General features: G+C 37.0%; 1 protein-coding gene across 2 annotated transcripts in view; it reads right to left on the reverse strand.

Annotated features, from left to right (window-relative positions):
• Positions 1–25,434, reverse strand: part of LOC126483758 (ral guanine nucleotide dissociation stimulator-like 1) — a 579,195-nt gene that overhangs the window by 48,124 nt on the left and 505,637 nt on the right. For both annotated transcript variants that reach the window (XM_050106903.1, XM_050106902.1), the window contains exons 6-8: positions 19,912–20,042; positions 13,260–13,472; positions 3,935–4,045 (exon numbers count right to left, since the gene is read on the reverse strand). In XM_050106903.1, coding sequence (XP_049962860.1) covers positions 3,935–4,045; positions 13,260–13,472; positions 19,912–20,042 — 455 coding nt within the window. The remainder of the gene's footprint in view (positions 1–3,934; positions 4,046–13,259; positions 13,473–19,911; positions 20,043–25,434) is intronic.

The raw sequence follows: 25,434 nt of genomic DNA on the forward strand, positions 1-25,434 counted from the left end.
AAAGTGTTCCTTACTGACAGTGACGTAAATGAACTCAAGAGACAGACAAATTTGTATGCATCACAGACAATACAGAAGAAAAGAAGAGGAAATAATCTGAAGCCCCATTCAGTTTTGAGTTCGTGGAAGCCAGTGACTATAAGTGAGATGAGGCGTTTCTTGGGTATTATTTTCCACATGTGTGTTTCGAAAAAGCCCAAAATTGCGGACCATTGGAGCACTAATCCTGTTCTTAGTTGTAACTTTTGTCCCCATGTCATGAGCCGTTTGCGTTTCACTCAGATACTGTCATGCTTGCATCTTGTTGACAATTCAAATCAGAAAAAACCAGGCGAAGATGGATTTCATCCACTTTACAAAGTTTTGCCATATTATAATAATTTGAAGGAGCGATGTATCCAGGCATATCGTCCCTCAGAAAAAGTGACAATTGATGAAGGAATTTGCCCATTTCGAGGTCGTGTGAGTTTCCGTGTTTACATGCAAAATAAGCCTCATAAGTATGGACTGAAAGTATATGCTGTTGCTGAAGCCAGTAGTGGCTATGTTGTAAATTTTGAAGTTTATGCTGGTAAGCATATTGTTGACAATTCTTCGTCTGCGGTTATTTTGCGATTGTTGTCTGACAGCAGCTTGCTGAACAAAGGCCACACTGTGTATTTAGATCGATTTTATTCCAGTCCAGAGCTATTTCAGCAACTGGCAGAGAAAGGCACTGGAGCTGTTGGTACTGTGAACAAATCCAGGAAAGGATTGCCTAAAGATTTAGTATCTGCTAAGCTGAAAAAGGGCGAAATGTCTTTTCGGCGTAAAGATAATGTATTGGCAATGAAGTGGAAAGATAAGAGAGATGTGTATACATTGTCTACAAGGCATCAAGCAACATTTGGTACGCATACTAAGAGAAATGGGTCTGTAGTATTGAAACCACTTCAGGTACTTGATTACAACCTCAATAAAATTGGAGTGGATATTGGAGACCAACGCCTGCAGTACAATCCGTTCCAGCACAGAACTGTGAAATGGTGGCGAAAATTATATTTCCATTTGCTGCTTATGGGAGTATCAAATGCATTTTGGCTGTACAATGCAGTGCACAGGAAGAAAATTACAATAACAGACTTTATAACAGTGCTTGCAGTTCAGCTTGTTGAAGACGACACACTTGAATTCATTCCAAGAAATGAAGGAACTGTAGGTCGGCTAACAAAGAGACATTTTTTGCAGCACATACCTGCAACTACTAAGAAGTATGCTGCTCGTGTGTGTCACGTGTGCAGTTCCAGGAGCAAGAAACAGAGTGGCAAGGCTTCTCGCAAAGAGACACGATACGAATGTGAACAGTGTGGCGTTGCACTCTGCCTGGAACCTTGCTTTAAAATTTTCCACACTAAAAAACAATATGATTCTGTGTGAAATTTATATGTAATACTGTATACTATCAGAAACATGTAATGTAGTGCCACAATTTTGGTTAAAAATAAATCACAATTGTATTCCCTTATTCGTATGACTTTTTCTAAATTCTTAAAACATCTAAGTGATTTCTATAACTGTACCTTAAAGCTGTGCATTGTAAAGTAGTTTCTTTCACTCAGAATTAAAGTAGAAATGTGCAGCTTCAAGATGGTACCAAATTTGCCACAATCCAAACAGTAGATTTGATGCAGTAATTTTTTTAATATTGGTAAAATTGCCCGGTTTCTAGGGACGGGTGCATAAAATAGGCCTGGTACAGAGAGTGTTAAACAGCTTACATGGTGATATCAAACTTAAGGCACCAAAAAGCATAAAATTCATCATAAAGTAAGTGTTACCTGCTAAATAGTAAAATATGTTACATTGTCAATAATTAAATGTACCAAACTCATTTTTCCTTTGTTCTGTATATACAGTCAGGCAAAACTCCTTGCCTCATTAAATTATTCCATTAACTCAGCTGAAGCATTTGATTGCTTCGGTGTTGACAATAATAGCTTTTCATTGTATGTCATAATATAAAAGCTGTTCAATAAAGAATGTTCACAACTTTTTTTTGACAACATACCTTTACACATCCTCATAATTTTGATGGTCCTTCTCAAAGCAGTCTCCCATGAATGCAATGCACTTGTCCCACCATTTCTGCCAATCTTCAAATACACGCTGGATATCATTTTTTGAGAGGTCCTTCAAAATCACCTCCACAGCCTTCACCACTGTGATTGATAATGCCTCCCTTGAAGGTGTTTCTTCATGTTAGGGAATAGAAGAAAGTCACATGGGGCTAAATCCAGACTATAGGGAGGGTGAAGGATGCACTTCACGTTGATTTTTTTTCAGATATTCATCAGCAGCATTGGCAATATGCGGCCACACATTATCGTGGTGCAGCATCCAGCTGATAAACCATTCCATGAATATCAAAGAATGAGATGACCACAACTTTCCCAGCAGAAGTAACCACTTTTGCTTTTCTGGGGGTTGGTAATGAAGGGGATTTCCACATGGAGCTTTGCTGTTTGCTCTCAGGATCAAAATGGTTTCATCAGCAGTGATTATATTTGAAAGAAACTCTGGATGTTCCTCTAACATCAATCTTAACTACATGCGGACCTGCATGCAAATGTCCTTTTTGTTCAGGAATCAACACCCTTGGAACCCATCGTGCACAAACACACGTCACGTGTAATTTTTCAGTCACCAGCATGTGGATGGCACCCAATGAAATGTTCAGTCTTTCAGAAAGTGATCTTAAGGTAATTTTTCGATCTTCTCTCACAATAACAGCAGCAGTGTTGATGTTTTCTTCCATAAGAGCAGTAACTGGAGTACTGGGTCCACCTTCCTTTGAAATTGATTGTCTCCCCTCTTTAAACATTTTGAACCACCTTTAAGTTGTGCTGTAGGGAAGAATAGACTCTCATAGGTCTCCTGTAACACTGTATAGGCCTCAGCTGAAGATTTGTTCAGACGAAAGCAGAATTTCAAAGCCGCATATTGTTCCTCCATGTTACCTCCATTGCAGCAGTAGGCAATACTGAACATGTCTGACATTGCGTGCCTCACACAGGTGGGGACCAGGAGTCCCAACAATGAAACTACTATGGTGTGTTTGTTGCACATTAAGCTAACAGAATATCATGAGATTAAACTTTAGCACAAAAAATTATGATCATTCTTTACTGAACAGCCCTCATATGTTAACATCTACACTTTCGAGAGGACCTTTGTTTTCACACCTCAGTATTATCTGAGCACACCGGGATCCACTACAAAACAAAATATTCTCAAATGAAAACCAGTGACACAGTTATTCATTAGTACCTGCCTACTAGTTTTTTTGTATGAAAGCAATGAACTCATCTGTACAAATAATCCACAGCATTCTCAATCTACATGGTGCTTTCAGTTCTATGTCAGATCTTCTGAAACCTTTGGACTTTATTTCATATTTTTATCACCCACACCACAATAGTTGCGTCACTATGTAGGCACACAGACACACACACACACACACACACACACACACACACACACACACACACACACACACAAAAAAGAAAAAAAACACTGTGTGCCAAACAATCTAGATCCTTGGAAGCATCTTTGAGAAACTTTTGGAAAAAAAGTTTAACTCTGTTACAGACATTTCATTGATTTGTTTTACATGGTGCATTCCTATGTATAACAATGGGCTACTAGTATCAGAAGATATGATAATTGTAAGTCTGGAAAATACAGTTACTTGAATTACTTTTACAATACCTTCTGAATGACCCTTCTTATAAATGTTTTAGCTCATCTAATTTTCCTTCAGTATCTTTCTTGAGAGCTGTAATAGTCAGTGTTTGTTGTAAACTAATCTGATCAATAAGGCACTTTAATTCTTTTACAATAAGGCAGTTACATGATCACATGCTACAACACAAAGTAATAATTAAAGTTACTATACCTTCTCCCTGGGTAGAAGCTGCCATGATTTCTGCAGTCTATACACAGGATTTGACTGTAGCCCAGAAATGATTGCTTTTAATGATGAGAAATTTTTCAGTATTCTTAACTCCTGAAAATAAAGGAAACATTTTTATTTAGAAATTTTGTCACTGATGATAATTCAGCTGGTGTTAATATGAAGACAATGTGTCAGGAACTATAACAAGAAACTGAAAAGAGTGCACATTGATTGAAATTGTAATACTATTGTTAAATTTAATTTTTCTTAGAAAATATTTGAGAAAATGATTATAAGGTACCATTAAAAAGGTAAAATTGTCCTCAATTTGAGAGGTGGTCAGGTATGGTCCTAATGGAGATGGCATGCTTTTGACTTTCTCTGAACTGACTTACTCGTCCAGTTACAGGGGGACTTACATTTAAACATGGTCTCTTAAGCACAGTAGGATTTCACATTTCTCACATTAATAAATAATTGCCACAGTTGAAAGAGACAATACAAACTGAGGACCACATACCAGACCTTTGGATTTATAGTCTTACTCTTACTCACAGAATCATCATCGTGCGCTAAAGTGACTATAAAAGAGTATACAGTCCTAAAAACAAAGAGTACCTCTATTTACTAGATTTAACAGGCATGAGCAAAAACAGCAAATGGCAGAAGTGGGTTTCAGTAGAGTAGTCAGTCATGGCCTCAATTCCAGATAGAGACAGCATGACATGACAAGAGGGATGTAAACAATGAAATTTTCAAATCATGTCAAAGGGAACACAGAGCACAGCTGGAAAATTTAAGGTAACTAAAGTTTTAGAAACAAAAAATTGTGCTCCTCAAAAAATAGAGAAAGGTTGAGACTTCCTGGCAGATTAAAACTGTGTGCTGGACCGAGACTCGAAATCCCGAGTTCAAGTCTTGGTCCAGCACACAGTTTTAATTTGACAGGAAATATCATATCCACACACACTCTGCTGCAGAGTGAAAATGTCATTCTAGGGAAAGGCTGTTTCCTGTGACTACAATATCAACTATTCAAAACTGAAATCAGTCTACTCACATAAGAACATGGATGTAACGGTTTGTGCTGATATGGAATGGAACAATCACATAGACTCGGTAGATTTCAGAGCAGGTGGCAGACTAAGGTTCATTGATTGAATACTGGGAGAATGAAGTAGACTGCTTAAAAACATTGGTGTATGCCCTATCTTAGAAGCATGTGATACCCACACCAACTAGGATCAACAGTTGATTTGAATGTATACAAAGCAGGGCATTACAAATGGTCACAAGTTTGACTCACAGAAATACTGAAAAACCTTACTTAACAGTAAAATGCTTGAAAATAGGCAACAACTATCATGTTAAAGACTAATTACACAGTTTTAAGAACCAGTATTAAGTGAGGAACCTAAGAGTAAATTACAACTCCTATGTATTTCTCCTGCAGACACCAGGAAAAAAAGATCAGATAAATTACAGTGCATACAGAGGTATTTAATCAATCATTCTTCCAGCAACCCACATGTGAATGGAATGGGAAGAAATCTTAATATGTAGTGCAATGGGAGACACCTCTACCATGCATTTCACAAAGGACTGCGAAATGTGAATGTAGATGTAAAGTAGAGTGAAGTTAGATTCATGAAGGGCATAGGGAATTTCAAAAACAGAGAAAAGGAAAGATGCAAATGGAGTTGTCATTTCCAGAGAAAAAATACTAAGAGAAACCCAAAGCAATGCAAATATAGATACGAAGGCACTGAACACTATCAATTTCTCTCTCTCTCTCTCTCTCTCTCTCTCTCTCTCTCTCTCTCTCTCTCTCTCCCTCCCCATTACCATTTCATCAAAGATTATGCTACCGTCACCAAGCCCATGACCAAGGTACTGACAAAAGGAGTACCTTTTTAGAGAGAGAGAGAGAGAGAGAGAGAGAGAGAGAGAGAGACAGACAGAGAGAAGAAGAAGAAGAAGAAGAAGAAGAAGAAGAAGAAAAGTCTTGCATTATCCTGTGATCTATAAGCCACATCTGTCGCATCTGTTCAAATTGTATGCCTATGGAGTATCATCCCAGTTGTGCAACTGTATTTCCGATTTCCTTTAAAAAAGTCACATTTTGCAGTACCTGATGGAAAATTATTGAGTGAAACAGAAGTGATATCTGACATTCTATGTGGAGATGTTATGAGCCCTCTACTGGTCTTCGTCTACATAAATGATGTAGGTGACAATCTGGACAGCCCTTTTAGACTGATTGCAGATGAGGCTGTCATTTATGTCTAATAAAGTCATCAGAAGATAAAACCAATAGAAAAATAATTTAGACAAGACATCTGTATGGTGCAAAGTGTGGCAGTTGACCATAAATAATTAAAAGTGTGAGGTCATCCACATGAGTGCTAAAAGTAATGTGTTAAATTTCGGTTATACAATAAATTTCACAAAAGTGAAGGTTGCCAATTCAGCTGAAGGCTGCCAGGACTTACAATTATGCCAACTTAAATAGGTACAATCAGATAGATAATATTGAAGGGAGAGTGAACCAGAGATATTGGCAAAGCACTAACAAGTTGCAACAGAGCTACTAAAGAGATGCTAAAGCACTGTTGTGCAGTGTAGGATGCTTACCAGATTGGATTGACAGAGGACATCGAAAAAGTTCAAAGAAGGGCACGTCATTCTGTACTTTCATGAAACGGGGGACAGAGTGGCAAGGATATGATACACGAGTTGGGGTTTCAACCTTTGAAACAAAGGTGTTTCTTTTTTAATGTGAGATCTTTTCAAAAAATTTCAATAACTAACTATCTCCTCCAAATGCAAAAATATTCAAAAAATTTCAATAACTAACTATCTCCTCCAAATGCAAAAATATTCTAGTGATGGACATCTATATAGTGAGGAGTGACCATCATGACTCATTTTGATTAATCAGAGCTCCCATGGAAAGATTTAAATGTTCATTTTTCCTGCATGCTGTTCAAGAGGTGAAATGTTGAGAAATAGTGTGAAAGCTGATTATGGGGATACTGACTGTGACATGGATCACTGGCAAATGAGAAAGAGGACATCTGTGGATGATTCAAAGACTTCAGCGCATTTTGAGCTATGTTACATCATAGACAAGCTACTGTATTGCATTTCATAAATAAAATATATGTGCAATTAATCACTGACTCCATTATTGGGACATTCCTTGTCACCCTGTAAGGAATACTTCCATAGTAGTGGCACTGTGTCAACTGTGAAACATGTCTTGCAAGTGTTTGTAAGAACTATCTTACTGTACATTACCAATGCAGCTAACTTTTATTGTAAATACAGCTCTACCAGCTCCACAGAACATTGCATCAAATCTGGTACAAGCATATGGAATAGGTTCGCAGGTATGTGAGTGGTTCAACGACTTCTGAAGTACTAGAACCCAGTATGTTGTCCTTAACAGTGAGTGTTCATCAGCGACACGGGTATCATCAGAAGTGCCCCAGAGAAGCCTGAGAGGACAGCTGTTTATTTTCTGTATACATAAATGATCTGGTGGATAGGACGAGCAGCAGTCTGCAGCAGCTTGCTCATGATGCTGTGGCATACAGAAAGGTGTCATGATTGAGTGACTGTAAGAGAACACAAGACAACTTATAAAAATATTTCTAGTTGTTGCGATGAATGGCAGCTACCTCTAAATGTAGAAAAATTAAAGTTAATGCAGATGAGTAGGAGAAACAAACCCACAATGTTAAAATACAGCATCAGTAGTGGTCTGCTTGATACGGTCACGTCATTTACATAGCTGGGTATAACACAGCAAGTGATATGAAGTGGAATGAGCATGTTAAGGATTGTAGTATGGAAAGTAAATGGTTCACTTCAGTTTATTGGGAGAATTTTTGGAAAGTGTGGTTCATTTGTAAAGAAGACCCTCATATAGGACACTAGTGCAACCTATGCTTGAGTTCTGCTTGAGTATTTGGGGTCTGCACTGAATGAGGATATTGAAGCAATTCGAAGACAGACTGATAGATTTGTTACCAATAAGTTTGGACTAATACATGATTACAGAGCAGTCTCCCAACTGCTCTGTAATCATGTACTACAGTAGCTTGAAGCACCATTGCAGACAAGCAGTACCATCCTTGCCCTCTGGTGGAACCACCATGAGTCAAACCCAGTACTATGAAAGATGTTCAGAAGCACAGAAATCCCTGGCCCCAAGCACCATCAGAGTAACCCTTACATTTCAAGCATACCTATGGCCTCCAATCACAAGACAGTGCAGATCTGTCTAAATGTTTGCAGTGTGTTAAACTTAGAGAAGAAAGCCACATATGTTGAAAGTATATGACCAGACTTTCAAGTTGATGACCATGTACTGATAGTGAGATGGACGGGGGCTTGGGCTACTCACATGCCATGCTGGCAGCCACAGCAAGAGATAAGTGGTACCGTGTCCACTGTGGGAACTTATCAGGCTACCTGCCAATATAAGCAGTACCACAATCTCCTCATCCATTTTCCCCATTTTATCAATGTGTTATACATACATCGATTATGTCACTGCCTTGAGAAAGGAACTGTTATCTTAATCAGTGTGCTACCTGGTATACAGTTTATGTTTTTTTGTTACTTTTGCTCCTCTATGTTATGAGTGAGCCTGCTTAAGTTTAAATTTTATTCATATTCATTGAAACTATAGGATGTGTTCTCTCATTAATTTTCACTTTTCTGTCATCATCACTGTTTCCTCACATTCATTATCAGTAGATCGATTTGTAAATAGGATAATGGTTTTCTATTCAATTCTCTTTACTGAAATGAGACTGAATTGCAAGCCTGATCTTATGGGTATAGTTCTCATAATATATTTGAAGGCTATGTTACTTTCATTAAAGGGGTACCCACCTCTTCAGGATAGTTCTTTTATTACACAAAATGTGTTGATTGTACAAGTCAAAAATAATGCACAGTATTTACAGTTTGTTTCAGCAATACTATGAATTGAACAGGATGTCATATTTTACATTCACACTTCCCCCTCTTTTTCCCCAGGTGTGTGCATGGCTGATGCAGAGCCATCATATGGCTATTATCTTCCCCTACTCTTCCAGATCCCTGCTTGCTGTTTCCAAGCAGGCAGCCATTACTTTCCATGTCATGAGCGCCCTTCTTCCACTCCACAGAAGTTATGCTGTGTCATCTGACATCAGAATAAGGTGTGTGTTTTTCATGGCTTACCCAGCTGGCAGTATGCTGCCCTTATGTGATGCCTTTCATATTCGCATGGCACACCATTTTCTTGCAACCTACCCATACTGCATCTCAGTTACAATTTAACTGTCTGCTCAACTGAAATATACTTTTAACATATGCTAACATCGCATTCTGTTTACCTGCCAGATTTAACATCTGAAATGCATCAGCACAATAGTGGGTCCATTCCACATAATTAATACCTGTCTGCTACAAACAATCTACTGACTCACAGCCCACGAGAATGGGTAAATTAGCTTGTATAGTGTTGCTTCACACATCTGTGACTAACATCACCAGAACTACAAGATGACTGTAATGCTGGCTAGTGGCATCTCCTCTCCTCTGGCTCTGCTTCTAATTGGAAAATCATCTGAGTATTGTATGAGAAGGGCTATTATAAGCAATGCTATATCTCACATAAACAGGTTGTCCCCAAGTCACAGCCAACCAGCAACTATCAGGAAGAGAGAGGGCCTGAAGACGAAATGTGTGATCTAAAATCTAGTGTCTGACTATGACATACAATTATGTATTTGTTCATTACTGTATAATCTGATAACAGAGATCGAGATCATGCCACAAAGGTGGCAGATGATGTCAATGTTGTGTACTGATTCAGTTGTTCAATGCCATCTACTCCTAGTGCTTCTCAATGAATTTTGCGAACTATAAGCTAAGACATTTGGCAAAGTCTGCCTGGATTTTTATGATCCTTGAGGCACCCATGTAGGGATACAAACACTTTATATTTGCCTAACTGAAGTAAAGGTCTTTTTGCTTCCATGGTATTAACTATGTACTCCTGGTACACTCAAAATTTGTGTTTTAGTATAATGTCAAATGCAATCCCTGTCTTTTATTTTACATTCTGTATGTATGTGCAATACGTGATCAAAAGCACCCGGACAACTGGCTGAAAATGACTTACAAGTTTGTGGCTCCCTCCATTGGTAATGCTGGAGTTCAGTATTGTGTTTCCCACCCATATCCTTGATGATAGCTTTCACTCTTGCAGGCATACATTCAATCAGGTGCTGGAAGATTTCTTGGGGAATAGCAGACCATTCTTCATGAAGTGCTGCACTGAGGAGAGGTATCATTGATGGTCAGTGATGCCTGGCATGAAGTTGGCATTCCAAAACATCCCAAAAGTGTTCTATAGAATTCACATCAGGACTCTGTGGAGGCAAGTCCATTACAGGGATGTTATTGTCATGTAACCACTCCGCCACAGGGTGTGCATTATGAATAGGTGCTCGATTGTGTTGAAAGATGCCACAGTGGGAAGGAAAAAGGTGCTTAAAACAACAATGTAGGCCTGTGCTGTGATAGTTCCATGCAAAACAACAAGGAGTGCAGGCCCCTCCATGAAAAACATGACCACACCATAACACTACCACCTCCAAATGTTACTGTTGGCACTACATATGCTGGCAGACGACGTTCACCGGACATTCGCCTCACCTACACCTTGCCATCAGATCTTCACATTATGTACCATAATTCATCACTCTACACAATGTTTTTCCAATGTTCAATCGTCCAATGTTTATGCTCCTTACACCAAGCGAGGCGTCGATGGCATTTACCACGTTAGAAGTCTGTTAGTTCTGCAGTGTGCCCCATTCTGCTCTCTCACAATGTCTAATGACTACTGAGGTTGCTGACATGCAGTACATGGCAGTAGGTGGCAGTACAATGCACCTAATATGAAAAACGTATATTGTCGGGAGTGTCCGGAAACTTTTGATCACATAGTGTACGTATGTATGTATGTATGTATGTATGTATGTATGTGTTGCCTGAAGAATTTCCTCATGAACATAGTGAGACTGCAAACCACAGGTACTGATTAATTATTAGAAAAGTTAAATCAGTCTGTGTGTTACTTTTTTTAATTACATGAAGAGCATGTGAAGATTAAGATGTATTATGTAATATACCAAAACATTGGTCTTTAACAAACTAGGACTCGGTAATGAAGTGTGTGTGTGCGGAAAGACTTACCTTAGGGGGGAAAAAAAAGGACGGGTATACACTCGCGCACACACACACACATATCCATCCACACATATACAGACACAAGCAGACATATTTAAAGACATTATATATATATATATATATATATATATATATATATATATATATATATATATATATATATATATATATATATATATATATATATATATATATATATATATATATATATATATATATATATATATATATATATATATATATATCACTAGGGAAGCAGGACAAGTGGTTGTAAAGTGGGTAAAGATAATTTCTCTCTCCCCTTAGATTTAATCACGAGCCATTTTGTCCGCCTGTTACCCAAATTCATGTTTATTAAATCTCAATAGGTATCACTATTTAAATGTACTAGTACAGTCAGTCTTAATCTCAATTTTTCAACTGACTACCCCACTTCACATAAAGGAGTAGTAGTCATTTGATTTGTATCAATTTGTTAAGGAGCAACTATCCTTCTTGAAAAGTAGAAAATAGAATGAAATTGTAGAGTATACTGCCTTCAGCAGTATCTTGACAGTATTTGCAGCAAGTTTAATGCTTTATTGAGTTACCTGATTAAAAATTAGCTAATGCCTGATGATCAACACATCCTCTTAAATATATGTGTTACAATCAGCATAATAACTGTGGAAGTTCTACATTTTCATTGACGACTCCAAGACCGTTATACATAGTTCTTGTGTGTTATAAATGACAAAATATAAATCTACATTTGGTATGACCCCCAATTAAGATTGCGCATATTTAAAGGCTACCCACTGCTCCTCTCCTATTTTGTAATGATCTCCAACATAACTTCAGTATCAACAGTAATCCCCTTAACTTTTTTCACTGATTTTTTTTACTAGAATTTTGATGTAACTTACTTTGAAAAGTTATGCCCTTCTGGATTAAATGAGATGTTAATCATTAATGAATAGAGCCCCTTCAAAATTATACCCCTTTCATTGAATGATGCAGCCCTTATAGCACCCTCTAATGACCACTGGACAGAGTGTAGAAGATCTGTACCACCAATTCATGATGCACGTGCTATCAAGTGGGCAACACAACATCCATCTTTAGTGCAGTTGCCTCACTTCTACACCCCACTGCACTGCCACACCACTCCTTTGGTCTTTGAAGCCTGGTCTGCACAGACAGGTTGAACAATCTCCAGCCCCATCATCAGTTATGCCCACTAGAGTGTCCAATTATACATTTTTGTTAAATGAAGTCCCAATACCAACAAATTTAAGGTTGTTTAATACTCACCCTCCCATAGCCAGTAAGTCTAACAATTGGGTAACCCATTTTTCCAAAAAGCATTTGACAAAATATTGTAAACTTGTGAGGTGCCACTCCTGTGGTAAGGCAGAGGGTTGTTCAGGTGGCCATCTGCTTGAAGGAATTAGTGAATGTTTGATTAGATGTTCTGAGTTCTCAAATTGTCACTCTTTGGCAATTTGAGTTGCTGACCATTCGCAGGACTGTTCCCATGACTTTTACGCCAAACCTGGCCTACATCACAGGTCGAGAATAGTTCCCACTGGTTAGAGGTTTCTGGCAAAGCACACTTTACAAGCACTGCATGTAACAGGCAACAGGAAGGATGGAAAGACAGTCATATGAGGTTCTGGGCAATGTGGGCCACAGTGCCAGTTCCAGCAGGAATTCCTCTCTCTGCCCTCAGTCTCTGACCTAACAACACACACCTTCCTTCACACTCCTAACATTCCAGACATTGCTCAGTCTTGACTTAGCTGCGATAGCTTCTATGAGCGGCTGGTGCCATGTTCGCCTTCCGTAGGCATTCTCATTGTATCCTGTATATTCAAATACACCATGCTTTTTACCTATTTAATTCTCCTGTTATCATTTGCAGCTATCATTACGGGGTTCTCACTCCCTCATCCTATCTTGCACCTGTTTGGTATACACGTGGATTAGCAACAGACGTTCTGGTGTTAGGCTGATATTTTATTTGTATTGAGCTAAATTCAGAATAAGTTGCTGGCTATATTCTCTTAACATCTACAGTTATACGTACCTGAGCAATGTCTATCCATGTTGTTATCACCTTTGCCCTTTCACTTGGTCGGATGTCAGGATCCATAAGGACTGTACTGATGACACGGAATGAAACAGCATTGAACTGATTTACAGTGGCCAGCACTGTAGCAGCTTCATGGCTTCTGTTCTTGTCACGTCGTGACCAAATGGCACCAAGACATTGGTGAGGAACAAGTTTTTTGAACAGCTCCTGTTTTAAATGAAATGGTTTATTTTGATAGACCTCTATTTTTATATCCGTTGAGAGTTATAAAATGAATTTTTACCTGAAACATACATTACATTAGTTTTAAGGGCCCCACATTATTTCTAAAAAATTTCAAATTCATGATATGATTTATCATGCTTCCGATTTATGTTTTTACCTAGAAACAATAAAAATTAGGTATAAATCAGCATTATTTCACAATTTAATCATATTTCTCATACACCATTACACAATCAAAGAACTCAAATGGCACCATAGTACAAAAGGAGGTAATCAGTGGCATCTCAATGTAGAAGGTCATCAGTTCATCAGAAAATCATACAAGCAATTAACTATCCAATCACATTGTCCCGAAAGTTCATGACTTCAAGTTAGAGTCAGCTTATGCTATCTAAGAATACAAACAACTTTTTGATCAGGCTGTACTGGAACCATACTGGCATCCAACAATTGTGTCACAATCTGTCAGTGGCACTACTCAACAGCAGAATTGTGGAGTACGCAATTACCAAAGCACATTCCATACTGTTAATGTCATATCTTTCAAAAACAGAGCCACTGCTTGTCAAGCCATCGCAGCCTCAATTAAGATGTTCCTCTCTCTTCACCCAAATGTAGGAGTTATCCTACTCTTCACTGTTTATTTCACTATCTGCCTGTTGTTCTTTAAACAATGACAGCTGCTGATGTCGAGGTGCAGGGTCACACATTGGTGTGATTTCTGTTGATTCTCTCAATAGGTAGGTTTATACTAGGCATGGCCTTCGCCTCAACAGGAAAGGGAAGGGTAAACTGGCTGGTAAAATAGCAGGAAAGTTATAGGGGGGAGGCACTGTCATGAGTGATAAAATACCACTGGTTATAGGATTCAGAAAAGACCCTTTTTCAGGGTAGGGAGGACAGAAAGAAACCAAGTTTTAAGAGAGGTTAGGACTGAGACAAACCTTCAGTATGAGAAAGAAACCAAAAAACATAATTCTAGCTTATTACATCAGCATAAACAGCTGTTGGTTAAGAGTTTTCAACAATCAGCAGAAAATTCAACTCTACCCAATTTTAATTTGGTCAATGTGAAATATCAGCTATCTTTATTGCATCAAAATATTCAAGAACTGAGAAATAAAATTAATGAATTAATTATCTGCTTAGATGAATTAGATCCTCAAACCCAGCTGACATTATGCCTCTTTGAACACCATGTGACAATTGGTACAGAACTTAAGTGTTACAGGATTTAGGTTAGCATCTCACTTTTGTAGAGCAGAAATGGAGAAAGGAGGAGTTGCCACATTCATCAGGAACTGTCATAAATCTAAGAATGTAGACATTCATAAATTTTGCATAGAACAGCATATGGAAGCATGTGCAACAGAAGTAGAATTTCATAAAAAAAACACCTTCATAATTTTAAATATATATCAAGCACCTGCAGGTAACTTTAATCTGTTCATAATCCACCTTGAAGCTGTACTTGCCTATTTAATAACTAAAAACAAAGAAATAATGGTTGCTGGTGACTTCAATGTAGATTTCCTTGAAGACTCTCCCAATAAGAACTTGTTTGAGTTAGTAACACTATCATTCAACTTAATTCCCACTGTAAAGTTCCCAACTAGGGTAGCCAATTGCTCACAAACAGCCATTGATAATATCTTTATAGAGAAGTCCAATGAACAAAATTATATTACAAAACCAATAATCAATGGCCTCTCAGACCATGACTTGCAGTTCCTTCTGTTAAATATTAATACTGAACAGGATATAAAATTGTTACATATGAACTCAAGAGGGTAATCAATAAGCCAAAAATTGATTATTTTAGGACACTCCTCAGAAACATTCACTGGACTGATGTTTACAGTGCTCATGGCATGAGTGAAAAATATAACACTTTTGCTAGTAAAGTGGTTACCTTGTTTGCACACTGTTTTCCCCCAAAACTAACCAAAGTTACAGCAAAGTCTACAAAGAAGCTATGGATTACTCAAGGAACAGAGGTATCTTGTGAAACAAAAAGAAAACTGTATCTGTCAATCTGAAACAGTTCTGATGTTGATGCTACAGCACATTACAATAAAGACAGCAAAATATTAAAGACTGTAATACAGACATCAAAGCAAATATATTACAAGGAAAAGATAGTCATATCAGATAACAAAATAAAGACAATATGGGATATAGTGAAGGAGGAGACCAGTAGAACCAGACATGAAGAGGGGCAAATAGCACTAAGAGTAAATGATACATTGGTGACAGATGTGTATAGTGTTGCAAAACTTTTTAACCAACATTTTATAGCTGTTACTGAAAAGATGGGGTTGTTAGGTTCTGTGGATGCTGCCATGGGATACCTCAGACCAAACATTTCAAGAACTTCCATAATATGAATTTGACCCTCACTACCCCAGCAGAAGTAATGTCCATCATAAAATCTTTAAAATCAAAAACATCTTGTGGGTATTATGAAATATCAACAAAGTTAATTAAAGACTGTGATTCTGAGTTGAGTAACATGTTAAGCTATCTGTGTAACCAGTCATTTATCAGTGGAATATTTCCTGTTTAAGAAGGTAGATAAAGAAATAGTATCAAATTTCCATCTAATTTCACTTTTGCCAGCATTCTCAAAAATTTTTGGAAAGATACAATTGGCTTTATAACCATGTTATCACAAATAACATACTGTCAAAGTCGCAGTTCGGATTTCTAAAGGGTTTTGATATTGAGAAGGCTATCTATACTTGCAGTGAAAATGTACTTAATTCATTAGACTAAAAATTGCAGGCAACTGGTATATTTTGTGATCTGTCAAAGGCATTTGACTGTGTAAATCACAATATCCTTTTAAGTAAATTAGAATAGTATGGTGTAACAGGAAATGCTGCAAAATGGTTCAAATCTTATATCTCTGGCAGGAAACAAAGGTTGTTACTAAGAAAGAGACATGTATTAAGCTATCAGGAATCGTCCAACTGGGAACTAATTACATGTGGGGTCCCACAAGGTTCCATTCTAGGACCCTTACTTTTTCTTGTGTATATCAATGACCTTTCATCAGTAACATTACCAGATGCCAAGTTCGTTTTGTTTGCAGATGATACAAACATTGCAATAAATAGCAAATCAAGTGAAGTCTTAGAAAGATTGGTTAATAAAATATTTGTGGACATTAATCACTGGTTCCCAACCATTTCTTTGTCACTAAACTTTGAAAAAACACACTACACGCAGTTCAGAACTTGTAAGGGGTGTCCCAAGAGTATATGCATAACATATGATGACAAGCAGATAGAAGAAGTGGACAGTTTTAAATTCTTGGGATTTCAGCTTGATAATAGATTAAACTAGGAGGAGCACACCACAGAACTGCTAAAGCATCTAAACAAATCTCTATTTGCATTGCGAATTATATCTGACATAGGGGATATAAAAATGAAAAAGCTGGCATACTATGCTTATTTTCACTCCATAATGTCATATAGGATTATTTTTTGGGGTAATTCATCAAACCAAGCTAAATTTTTATGGGCATGAAAATGTGCAGTAGGAGTTACATGTAGTGTGAAACCAAGAACATCCAGCAGAGGCCTGTTTAATAGAACTAGGGATACTAACTACTGCTTCCCAATAAATATATTTCTTAATGAAATTTGTCACTAAAAATATATGACTTTTTCAAACCAACAGCTCAGCTCATGGAATCAATATTAGAAATAAGAGTAATCTTCACAAGGATTGAAAGTCATTTACTCTTGTACAAAAAGATGTGCATTATTCAGGAACACACATTTTCAATAACTTGCCAGCAGCCATAAAAAGCTGGACAGCCAATGAAATTCAGTTTAAGATAAGCCTCAAGGATTTATTGGTGGCCAACTCCTCCTACTCCATTGATGAATTTCTCAGTAAAACCAACACAAACATACACACAAAATTCAAGATTTCGCAACAAACTGTTGCCTCATCAGGAAAGAGGGAAGGAGAGGGGAAGACGAAAGGAAGTGGGTTTTAAGGGAGAGGGTAAGGAGTCATTCCAATCCCGGGAGCGGAAAGACTTACCTTAGGGGGAAAAAAGGACAGGTATACACTCGCACACACGCACATATCCATCCACACATACAGACACCATACAGTGTCTGTATGTGTGGATGGATATGTGCGTGTGTGCGAGTGTATACCTGTCCTTTTTTCCCCCTAAGGTAAGTCTTTCCACTCCCGGGATTGGAATGACTCCTTACCCTCTCCCTTAAAACCCACTTCCTTTCGTCTTCCCCTCTCCTTCCCTCTTTCCTGATGAGGCAACAGTTTGTTGCGAAAGCTTGAATTTTGTGTGTATGTTTGTGTGTCTATCGACCTGCCAGCGCTTTCGTTCGGTAAGTCACCTCATCTTTGTATAATCTAACTTCTGCACCATTTCAGTGCAGTAACGTGTGCATTGAAAATAAGTATTGTAGTAGTTCTATTATATGTTTATTACATCACAAATAAATAAAAACTTTTTTGTTTTTCTGACATGTTCTACATTCCTGGAGAACCTCCTCACTACAGATCAATTGGGATGAAAGAAAAACTCATTTAATCTAATCACTGGGACAAATAATCTGCTTATCAGCGATGGAGAAAAATAATCAAACTCAGTTCTAGATAAAAGTAATCTCTCATAGAATACCTAAGCTGTGTAAGTAATGAAAAGGGCAATAAATTGCCATAGAGCCATACACAATTTATCATATTCTCAGAGAAATGCAAAATAATAGCAGACTCATTCTTTGTACTATTTACACGTTTATGAAACAGCAAAACCTAGCCCATTGTCTGAACACAATCATATTAATTTGCCAAGAAATGCAGACCTATATAATATAAGACAGTTACTGAGTAAATCTGACAAATAATGTTACTAATATTAGTAAAACAATTGGTATGAAAGTAGGAAATTGTATGTATAATACAATGCTACATGTAAAAAAAATCTACTCACCAAGTGGTGGAAAGATAACACACACACATAAGAGGAGGTTGTACTAATGCAAGCTTTCACAGCCAGTGGCTCCTTCTTACAGCAGAAGTGTTGAAGTGGAAAGAAGAGGGGTAAAGGAGAAGGACTGGAGAGGTTTAGAAAAAGGGGAAGATTTTGGAAGAGTTACCCAGAACTGTATGTCAGGGGAGACTTACTGGATGGGATTAGAAGGATAGACTGATCACTGAACAATCGGTCTTTCCTTATGACCCTGTCTGGTAAGTCCCCCTGATCCACAGTTCTGGGTGACTTTTCCAAAATCTACCCCTTTTGTTGAACCTCTCCAGTCCTTTTTCTTCACTCCTCCTTGTTCCCCTTCAAGCTTTCTGCCATAAGAAAGAGCCACTGGCTTTGAAAGCTTGCATAAGTATAATCTTCTTTTATGCATGTGTTCTCATGCCACCGCTTGTTGAGTAGATTTTTTTGTCTATCTAATTCCATGATATTGTCAAAAAGTGATTATTTTCATTGTAATGTTAGATGTAAGTAATAATAACTTACCACCCAGACATATTAAAATGTATTCACAAGAAGTAAGAGGGCAGCAAGCTTTACATCTTCATGAGTACTCCGATTTATAATGCCAGGTCAAAAGCTATGTTACAAAATTTACTTCTTGTTTATGTGTTTCTTCCTCACAACAGATTGTCTTTTTCTCATACCCCTGTATGTATTCTGCTAAGGCTTTTCTTTCTTTCTTTCTTTCTTTCTTTCTTTCTCATTCAAAATGAAAAATTTAGAGGCTGGCCATTTTATAAACATAGTTTGAAAGTATTACTGTGGAGTGCCATAAATTGTCAGAATGCATCCATTTCCCATCCCTCTCTCTCCCTTTTATCTGTGTCATATTTCGTAACATTAGTATTCCAAATATCCGTATGCATATGGTTTACTTTTAACAGACTAAAACAGTTGTGGGATTCTGTGACATAAAATATTGCTGTGTAGTTAATAATTACAAAAGTGGGTTCATCGTATTCTAACATGTTACTACTTTGTCACAGAACACCACAATTACTCAAGACTAAATGAGAATCAAAACAGATAATAAATATATACAATAAATCCTGAGTTACAAAAGATTAAATTTTATAATGAGTATTCTCTTATCATTGCTGCCTTGTCCCCATTCTTTATTTTTGTTCCCATTCCTTATTTCTAATAAAATAACACATCTGTATATCATAAGCAGAGTTTGTAGTTTCTGGTTTGGGATATTTATCAAAAATGTCTATTATTTATCATCATATTTTTCTCATTTACACATTTCCAAAACAATTTCTATGAAACAAGATCTCAAAGAGACACTTAGCCCCCCTGAAACTAATCTGTTAGCACTACATAAAGTCTTTGTTCACTAAGAAATAAAGCTCTTAAAATATGAATACTTAAAAAACTTACACTGTCCATTCTAGTCAGCTGTTCAGCAAAATGCCTCTCAGGTACATCAGGAAAGTGATAAAAGTGAGCAGAGTTGCCATTGACAAGGGAAGGATGAAAACATAAGCTGCCAGAAGAATATTCTGAATAATCTGTAACAAATAAATTAATGATATTACTAACAAACATTATTTGACAGAAAACTGACACTTTCCGGGACTTTAGTTCACATTATGAATAAATTGTGATTGACAATAATAATAATAATAATAATAATAATAATAATAATAATACATGCCTTTTATTATCTGAATTACTGTAATGCAGATCTTTGCTATTAAGATCATTTGCTTATTAGGAAACTTAATATGCTACATGCAATTGACATCTTTGGATAAAAATGAAATACTAATGAAGAAAATAAATCAGTTACAATCCCATATGTTTTTATATCCTGGGTCAGTTTCTCCACTTTTTTTTTACACATAGATCAGAAATATATCAAACAATGATGTAACTGATCAGTTGTAAATGGTAATCTATACTTTTTAGTACTATCTGAATTGGATCCCTATTTGAGCCAGAGGAACAGATAATATTAAAGCAACTGATACCACATTTCTGACACTTTCCAGTGACTAGGGGCCTGTGGTGAATACAAAGAACAAGAATTAAAGTGTCTGCAATATGTCACAGGCTTCCTTCAACATGACAGCACTCTAACATTTTGAATGGAAGAAAAGAAACTGGCATATATTAATAGAAAAAAATGGAGTATTGCCACCAACTGAACATTATGTTCTAAGTTAGACTAATCTGATGCTAACTGCAAGTCAATAGGCTCCTTCCTGCATCACTGCCAGTTATATATTACACCACAAACTGTTTCAAAACATTGCCTTTCCTTCAAATGTACTTGGTTAAATTTAGCTAGTATAAGCATTAATAGCTTTAAGCAGTATTTTGGTTGTTCACCGTTATTATTATTATTATTATTATTATTATTATTATTATTATTATTTATTTTATGGCCTTCATTGGACCACTGTAGTCAAAAATACAAAGTTCTAAACAAGTTGTTACACATGGATACAATTTGGTTCGACAATAACTTAATATACTTAGGTAATATAATTATTAGAGGCTATTCTTATATGAAAGGTGTTTTGCTCTTCTGTCTGCCCAATATTTCTTCATTCTTTCAGATAGTTTCTTTCTTTCTTCATCTGAGACAACTCTTCCTGTACTCCTTTTATTGATTTTCAATTGTAGTCTGGTTTGTGGGTCTTGCAGTGTTCTGGTTTTCTCTGTCTTGTTTTTTAGGTCATCTACTGTAATTTGAAGTTCTTTTATATCTTCCTTAATTTCTGTGATCCATTTAATGTCACTCTTGCTATTCCACAATTTTTGTATTATTTTTTTACTAATTCTGTTTTCTGGAGTTCTCATCAGATGTCCAAAGAATGAGATGCATTTCTTCCTGATTGTGCTCATGACTGGTTCTATTTTCTTATATACTGTTTCATTTGATGCTATTCTCCAATGTCCATTTATTTTATACTGTTTATTTATACATGTCCTAATTATTCTTCTTTCTATTTTTAGTATTCTGTCAATTTCTGCTGTATTAGTTGTTTTGAAGATAGTTTCAGCTGCATACGTTATTTCTGGTTGTGTAACTGTTTTATAGTGTTTTAATTTTGCATCTATAGATAGGCTTTTTTTGTTGTATGTAGTTTTGGTAATGTAATTTGCATAGTTCAGTTTTTTTATTCTATTTTGCCATGATGGCTTCTCATTTAGATTGTATGTTATTATTTCATCTAAATATTTAAATTTATCAACAATTTTGATTTCCTGTTCTCATATTGTAATTTTGTTTGCAAGTGGTGGATCAGATAGCATAATCTCCGGTTTTTTTTTTTTTTTCCAAATGATATTCTAAGGCCTACTTTTTCTGCTATTTCTTGTGGTGATTTCACTTGTTGCCTGGCTTCTTGAACGGTGTTGGCTAGGAGAGCAAGATCATCAGCGAATCCCAAGCAGTTTAAGCTAATATCATCTTTTGCACTTCCAATTCTTATCCTCTTTGGATTGTCCTTGTACCATTCTCTCATTATGTATTCCAGTGCACAGTTGAAAAGTAATGGTGATAGGCAGTCACCTTGTCTTAAGCCTGTTTTTATGAGGAATGGTTCCAAAATTTCTCCTCTAAATTTCACTTTTGATTTGGTGTTGGTTAGAGTGAGTTGTATTACGAGGGTCGGTCAAAAAGTAATGCCTCCCATTTTTTTTCTACTTAAAGAAATTAAGTTAAGTGAAAAATTTGAATTTGGCGCCATTACTCAAACCTTCTTCTGCACTCCACTGCAGTAGTAACTTTCTGTGTCAACAGGTGGCAGCACAGCAGAAATTTGTAAGATGGCCGACATCGATGTTCGTTTGAGACAGCGTTGTGTGATTGAATTCTTGAATGCAGAAGGTGAAACGCCCATACGCATTCATGAAAGACTGAAGAAGGTGTATGGTGTTGTGACAGTGGATGTCAGCACTGTTAGACGATGGGTTCGTCGTTGTAAGGAAGCTGAAGGGCAAACACCGTTGACTGACGAAAAGCGGAGCGGCAGGCCGGTGAGTGCAGTGACTCCACACAACATTCAGCAAGTTGATGACATCATTCGTGGTGACCGTCGGGTGACTGCAGATGAAGTGTGTCGCATTATTTCTCTTAGTAAAGGCAGTGTGATCACGATTATTAAACAATTGGGGTACTCAAAAGTTTGTGCACGGTGGGTTCCAAGAATGTTAACCGATCAGAATAAAGAGGCAAGGAAAACAATAGCCTCCCAACACTTGCAGCGCTTCCGTTTGGAGGGAGATGAGTTTCTGAAAAAAATTGTGACCGGGGACGAAACATGGGTGCATTTTTTTGAACCTGAATCAAAGAGGCAGTCAATGGAGTGGAGTCACACAAGCTCGCCGAGGAAGAAAAAATTCAAAACTGTGCGATCGGCAGGGAAAGTTATGGCAACAGTTTTCTGGGATACAGAGGGTGTGATTCTGGTTGATTTTTTGGAGCAGGGATGCACAATAAATTCTGTTCAATATGTCACAACCCTCAACAAACTTAAAGCACGTCTTCAGCGAGTTCGCCCAACAAAATCAATGGCAGATGTTCTTCTTTTGCATGACAATGCAAGACCACACACCAGTCGTCACACCTCTGACGAGATTGTCAAAATTGGATGGGAAGTTTTGCCTCATCCCCCATACAGCCCTGACCTGGCACCATCAGACTTCCATCTGTTCGGGCCACTAAAAGAAGCTCATCGTGGGATTCATTTTGAAGATGAGGAGGCCGTCAAAACATCCGTGCGTCAATGGCTTAGGAAGCAGAGCTGTGATTTTTACCGTGCTGGGATACATGCCCTTGTTCAAAGATGGACCAAAACTGTAGAGATGGGCGGAGATTACATTGAAAAATGACAAAATGATCCTCAATGTTGTGGTTTTCAACCTATGTAATTGCATTTAAATTTCCTGACAATTAAACGTAGAAAAAAAAATAGGAGGCATTACTTTTTGACTGACCCTCGTATTTTAATTAGTTTTGGATGGAGTCCTAGATTTCTTAAAATTTTTAATACTGAAGGTCTGTGGAGACAGTCATATGCCTTCTTAAAATCTACAAATGTTATTGCCAGAGGTTTGTTCCATTTCTTGTAGTATGCCATAATCAATTTTAAACTAATTATTTGCTCTGCACAGCTTCTCCATGGTCTGAAACCTCCCTAATATTCCCCTAACTCCTGTTCTAATTGCTCCTTGATTCTTTCATATAGGATCTTGGATAGAATTTTATATGTGCAATCTAGGAGAGAGATTCCTCTGTAGTTGTCTGGGTTGCTCTTCTCTCCCTTTTTGTGTAGTGGGTGGATGATAGCTGTGGTCCAATGTTCGGGAAATTGTTCTGTTACCTAAATTTTTGTTAGCGCCATGTGTAAGGAGGTCCTGACTGTGTCACTTGCATATTTCCACATTTCAACAAAAACCTGATCTTCTCCACATGCCTTACAATTTTTTTGTTCTTTAAAAATTTCTTCTACTTTTTGGAAAGTTGGAGGGTCTAGTTTGTTAGGTTTGGTTTTTATTGGGGTATTTATGTTGATTTGTAAGGGTTCTTTGGGTTCCTCACAATTCAGAAGTTTGTAAAATGCTTTTGCCATGATTTCTGCATTTTCCTTGTTACTGTGTGTCATTCTTCCATCTTCATCTTTCAGTATTAGTGTAGGGGCCTCATATTGTTGTAGTTGTTTCCCAAAGATTTTGTAGTAGTTCCTGGAGTTGGTTTTATGATAATTACCTTCTATAGACTTTATAATATCTTTATAGAATCCTCTCTTGATTCTTCTAATATTTTGAGTGAATTTTTTTCTTTCATTTTTTAGGTTGATGGCATTTTCTTCAGTTTTATATGTTTGAAACTTTAACCATGCTTGGTGTCTATCTTCATGGAATTTGTCACATTCTGATGTCCACCATGCATGTTTCCTTTGTGGGTTCAAGGGAGCTAGATTCTCTGCTTCTTTTTTAAGATTAGGCACTAGTTGTTCTAGATCATCTGTTAATTTGATGGTTTGTGTTATTTGTTGGTACTTATTATTTTTAATTAGCTGATGTGTCAAACCTCCTTTTTATTTTATTAGTTTTTCCGGTCCTCTTCTTTAACAGTGTGAATTTGATTTTAATTTTGACCATATAATGGTCTGAGCCTGTGTCTATTCCTCTCAGTACTTTAACATTGTGGATCTCCTTATGAAAATTTTTGTCCATACAGACATGGTCTAGCTGCCACTCGCCCTTCCTCCAGTCTGGATGTTTCCATGTTTTAAGCTTACTTGGCTTCCTCTTAAAGTATGTTGATTTAGATATAAGGTTGTGTTCTCTGCACAGTTCTACAAGTCTTTGACCGTTTTTGTTTGTAAATTTAGGTGGACTCCATTTTCCAATTATATCTTTATTTTCTTTTCCCAACTGAGCATTGAAATCTCCCAATAAGATTTTTACATTCTTTTTATTTACTCTGTTCACAGTTTGTTCTAGAAGGTCCCAAAATTTATCTACCTCTTCCTTTGTTTTTGTTAGACAATTTTTTTCATTTGTTGGGGCATGAGCATTTATTATTGTATAGGTTTTATTCATTGTTTTAAAGCTTAGAGTCGCAATTCTTGGTGATACTACTTGGAAATCCGTTACTGAATCTATTATTTTTATGTTTACTAAAAACCCTGTTCCAAACTGGGGACATTGTTTCATTGCCCTCGGTCCTGGTTTCCCATTATAAATTCTGTATCCTTGTGATTCGAATGGGTCCTCTGTGGTGTTTCTCATTTCTTGGATCCCTGTTATTAAAATTTTTTGTTTATTTAGTTCATCTGTGAGCTCCTTGAGTTTTCCGGTCTGAAGTAGTGAGTTTATGTTGTGTGTTGCTATATAATTTATTTGCTCATGTTTAATCTTCTTTTTGTGTTTTAGTGTGCATTT

The sequence above is a fragment of the Schistocerca serialis genome, chromosome 6, assembly GCF_023864345.2.
Source record: "Schistocerca serialis cubense isolate TAMUIC-IGC-003099 chromosome 6, iqSchSeri2.2, whole genome shotgun sequence".
Taxonomy (NCBI): domain Eukaryota; kingdom Metazoa; phylum Arthropoda; class Insecta; order Orthoptera; family Acrididae; genus Schistocerca; species Schistocerca serialis.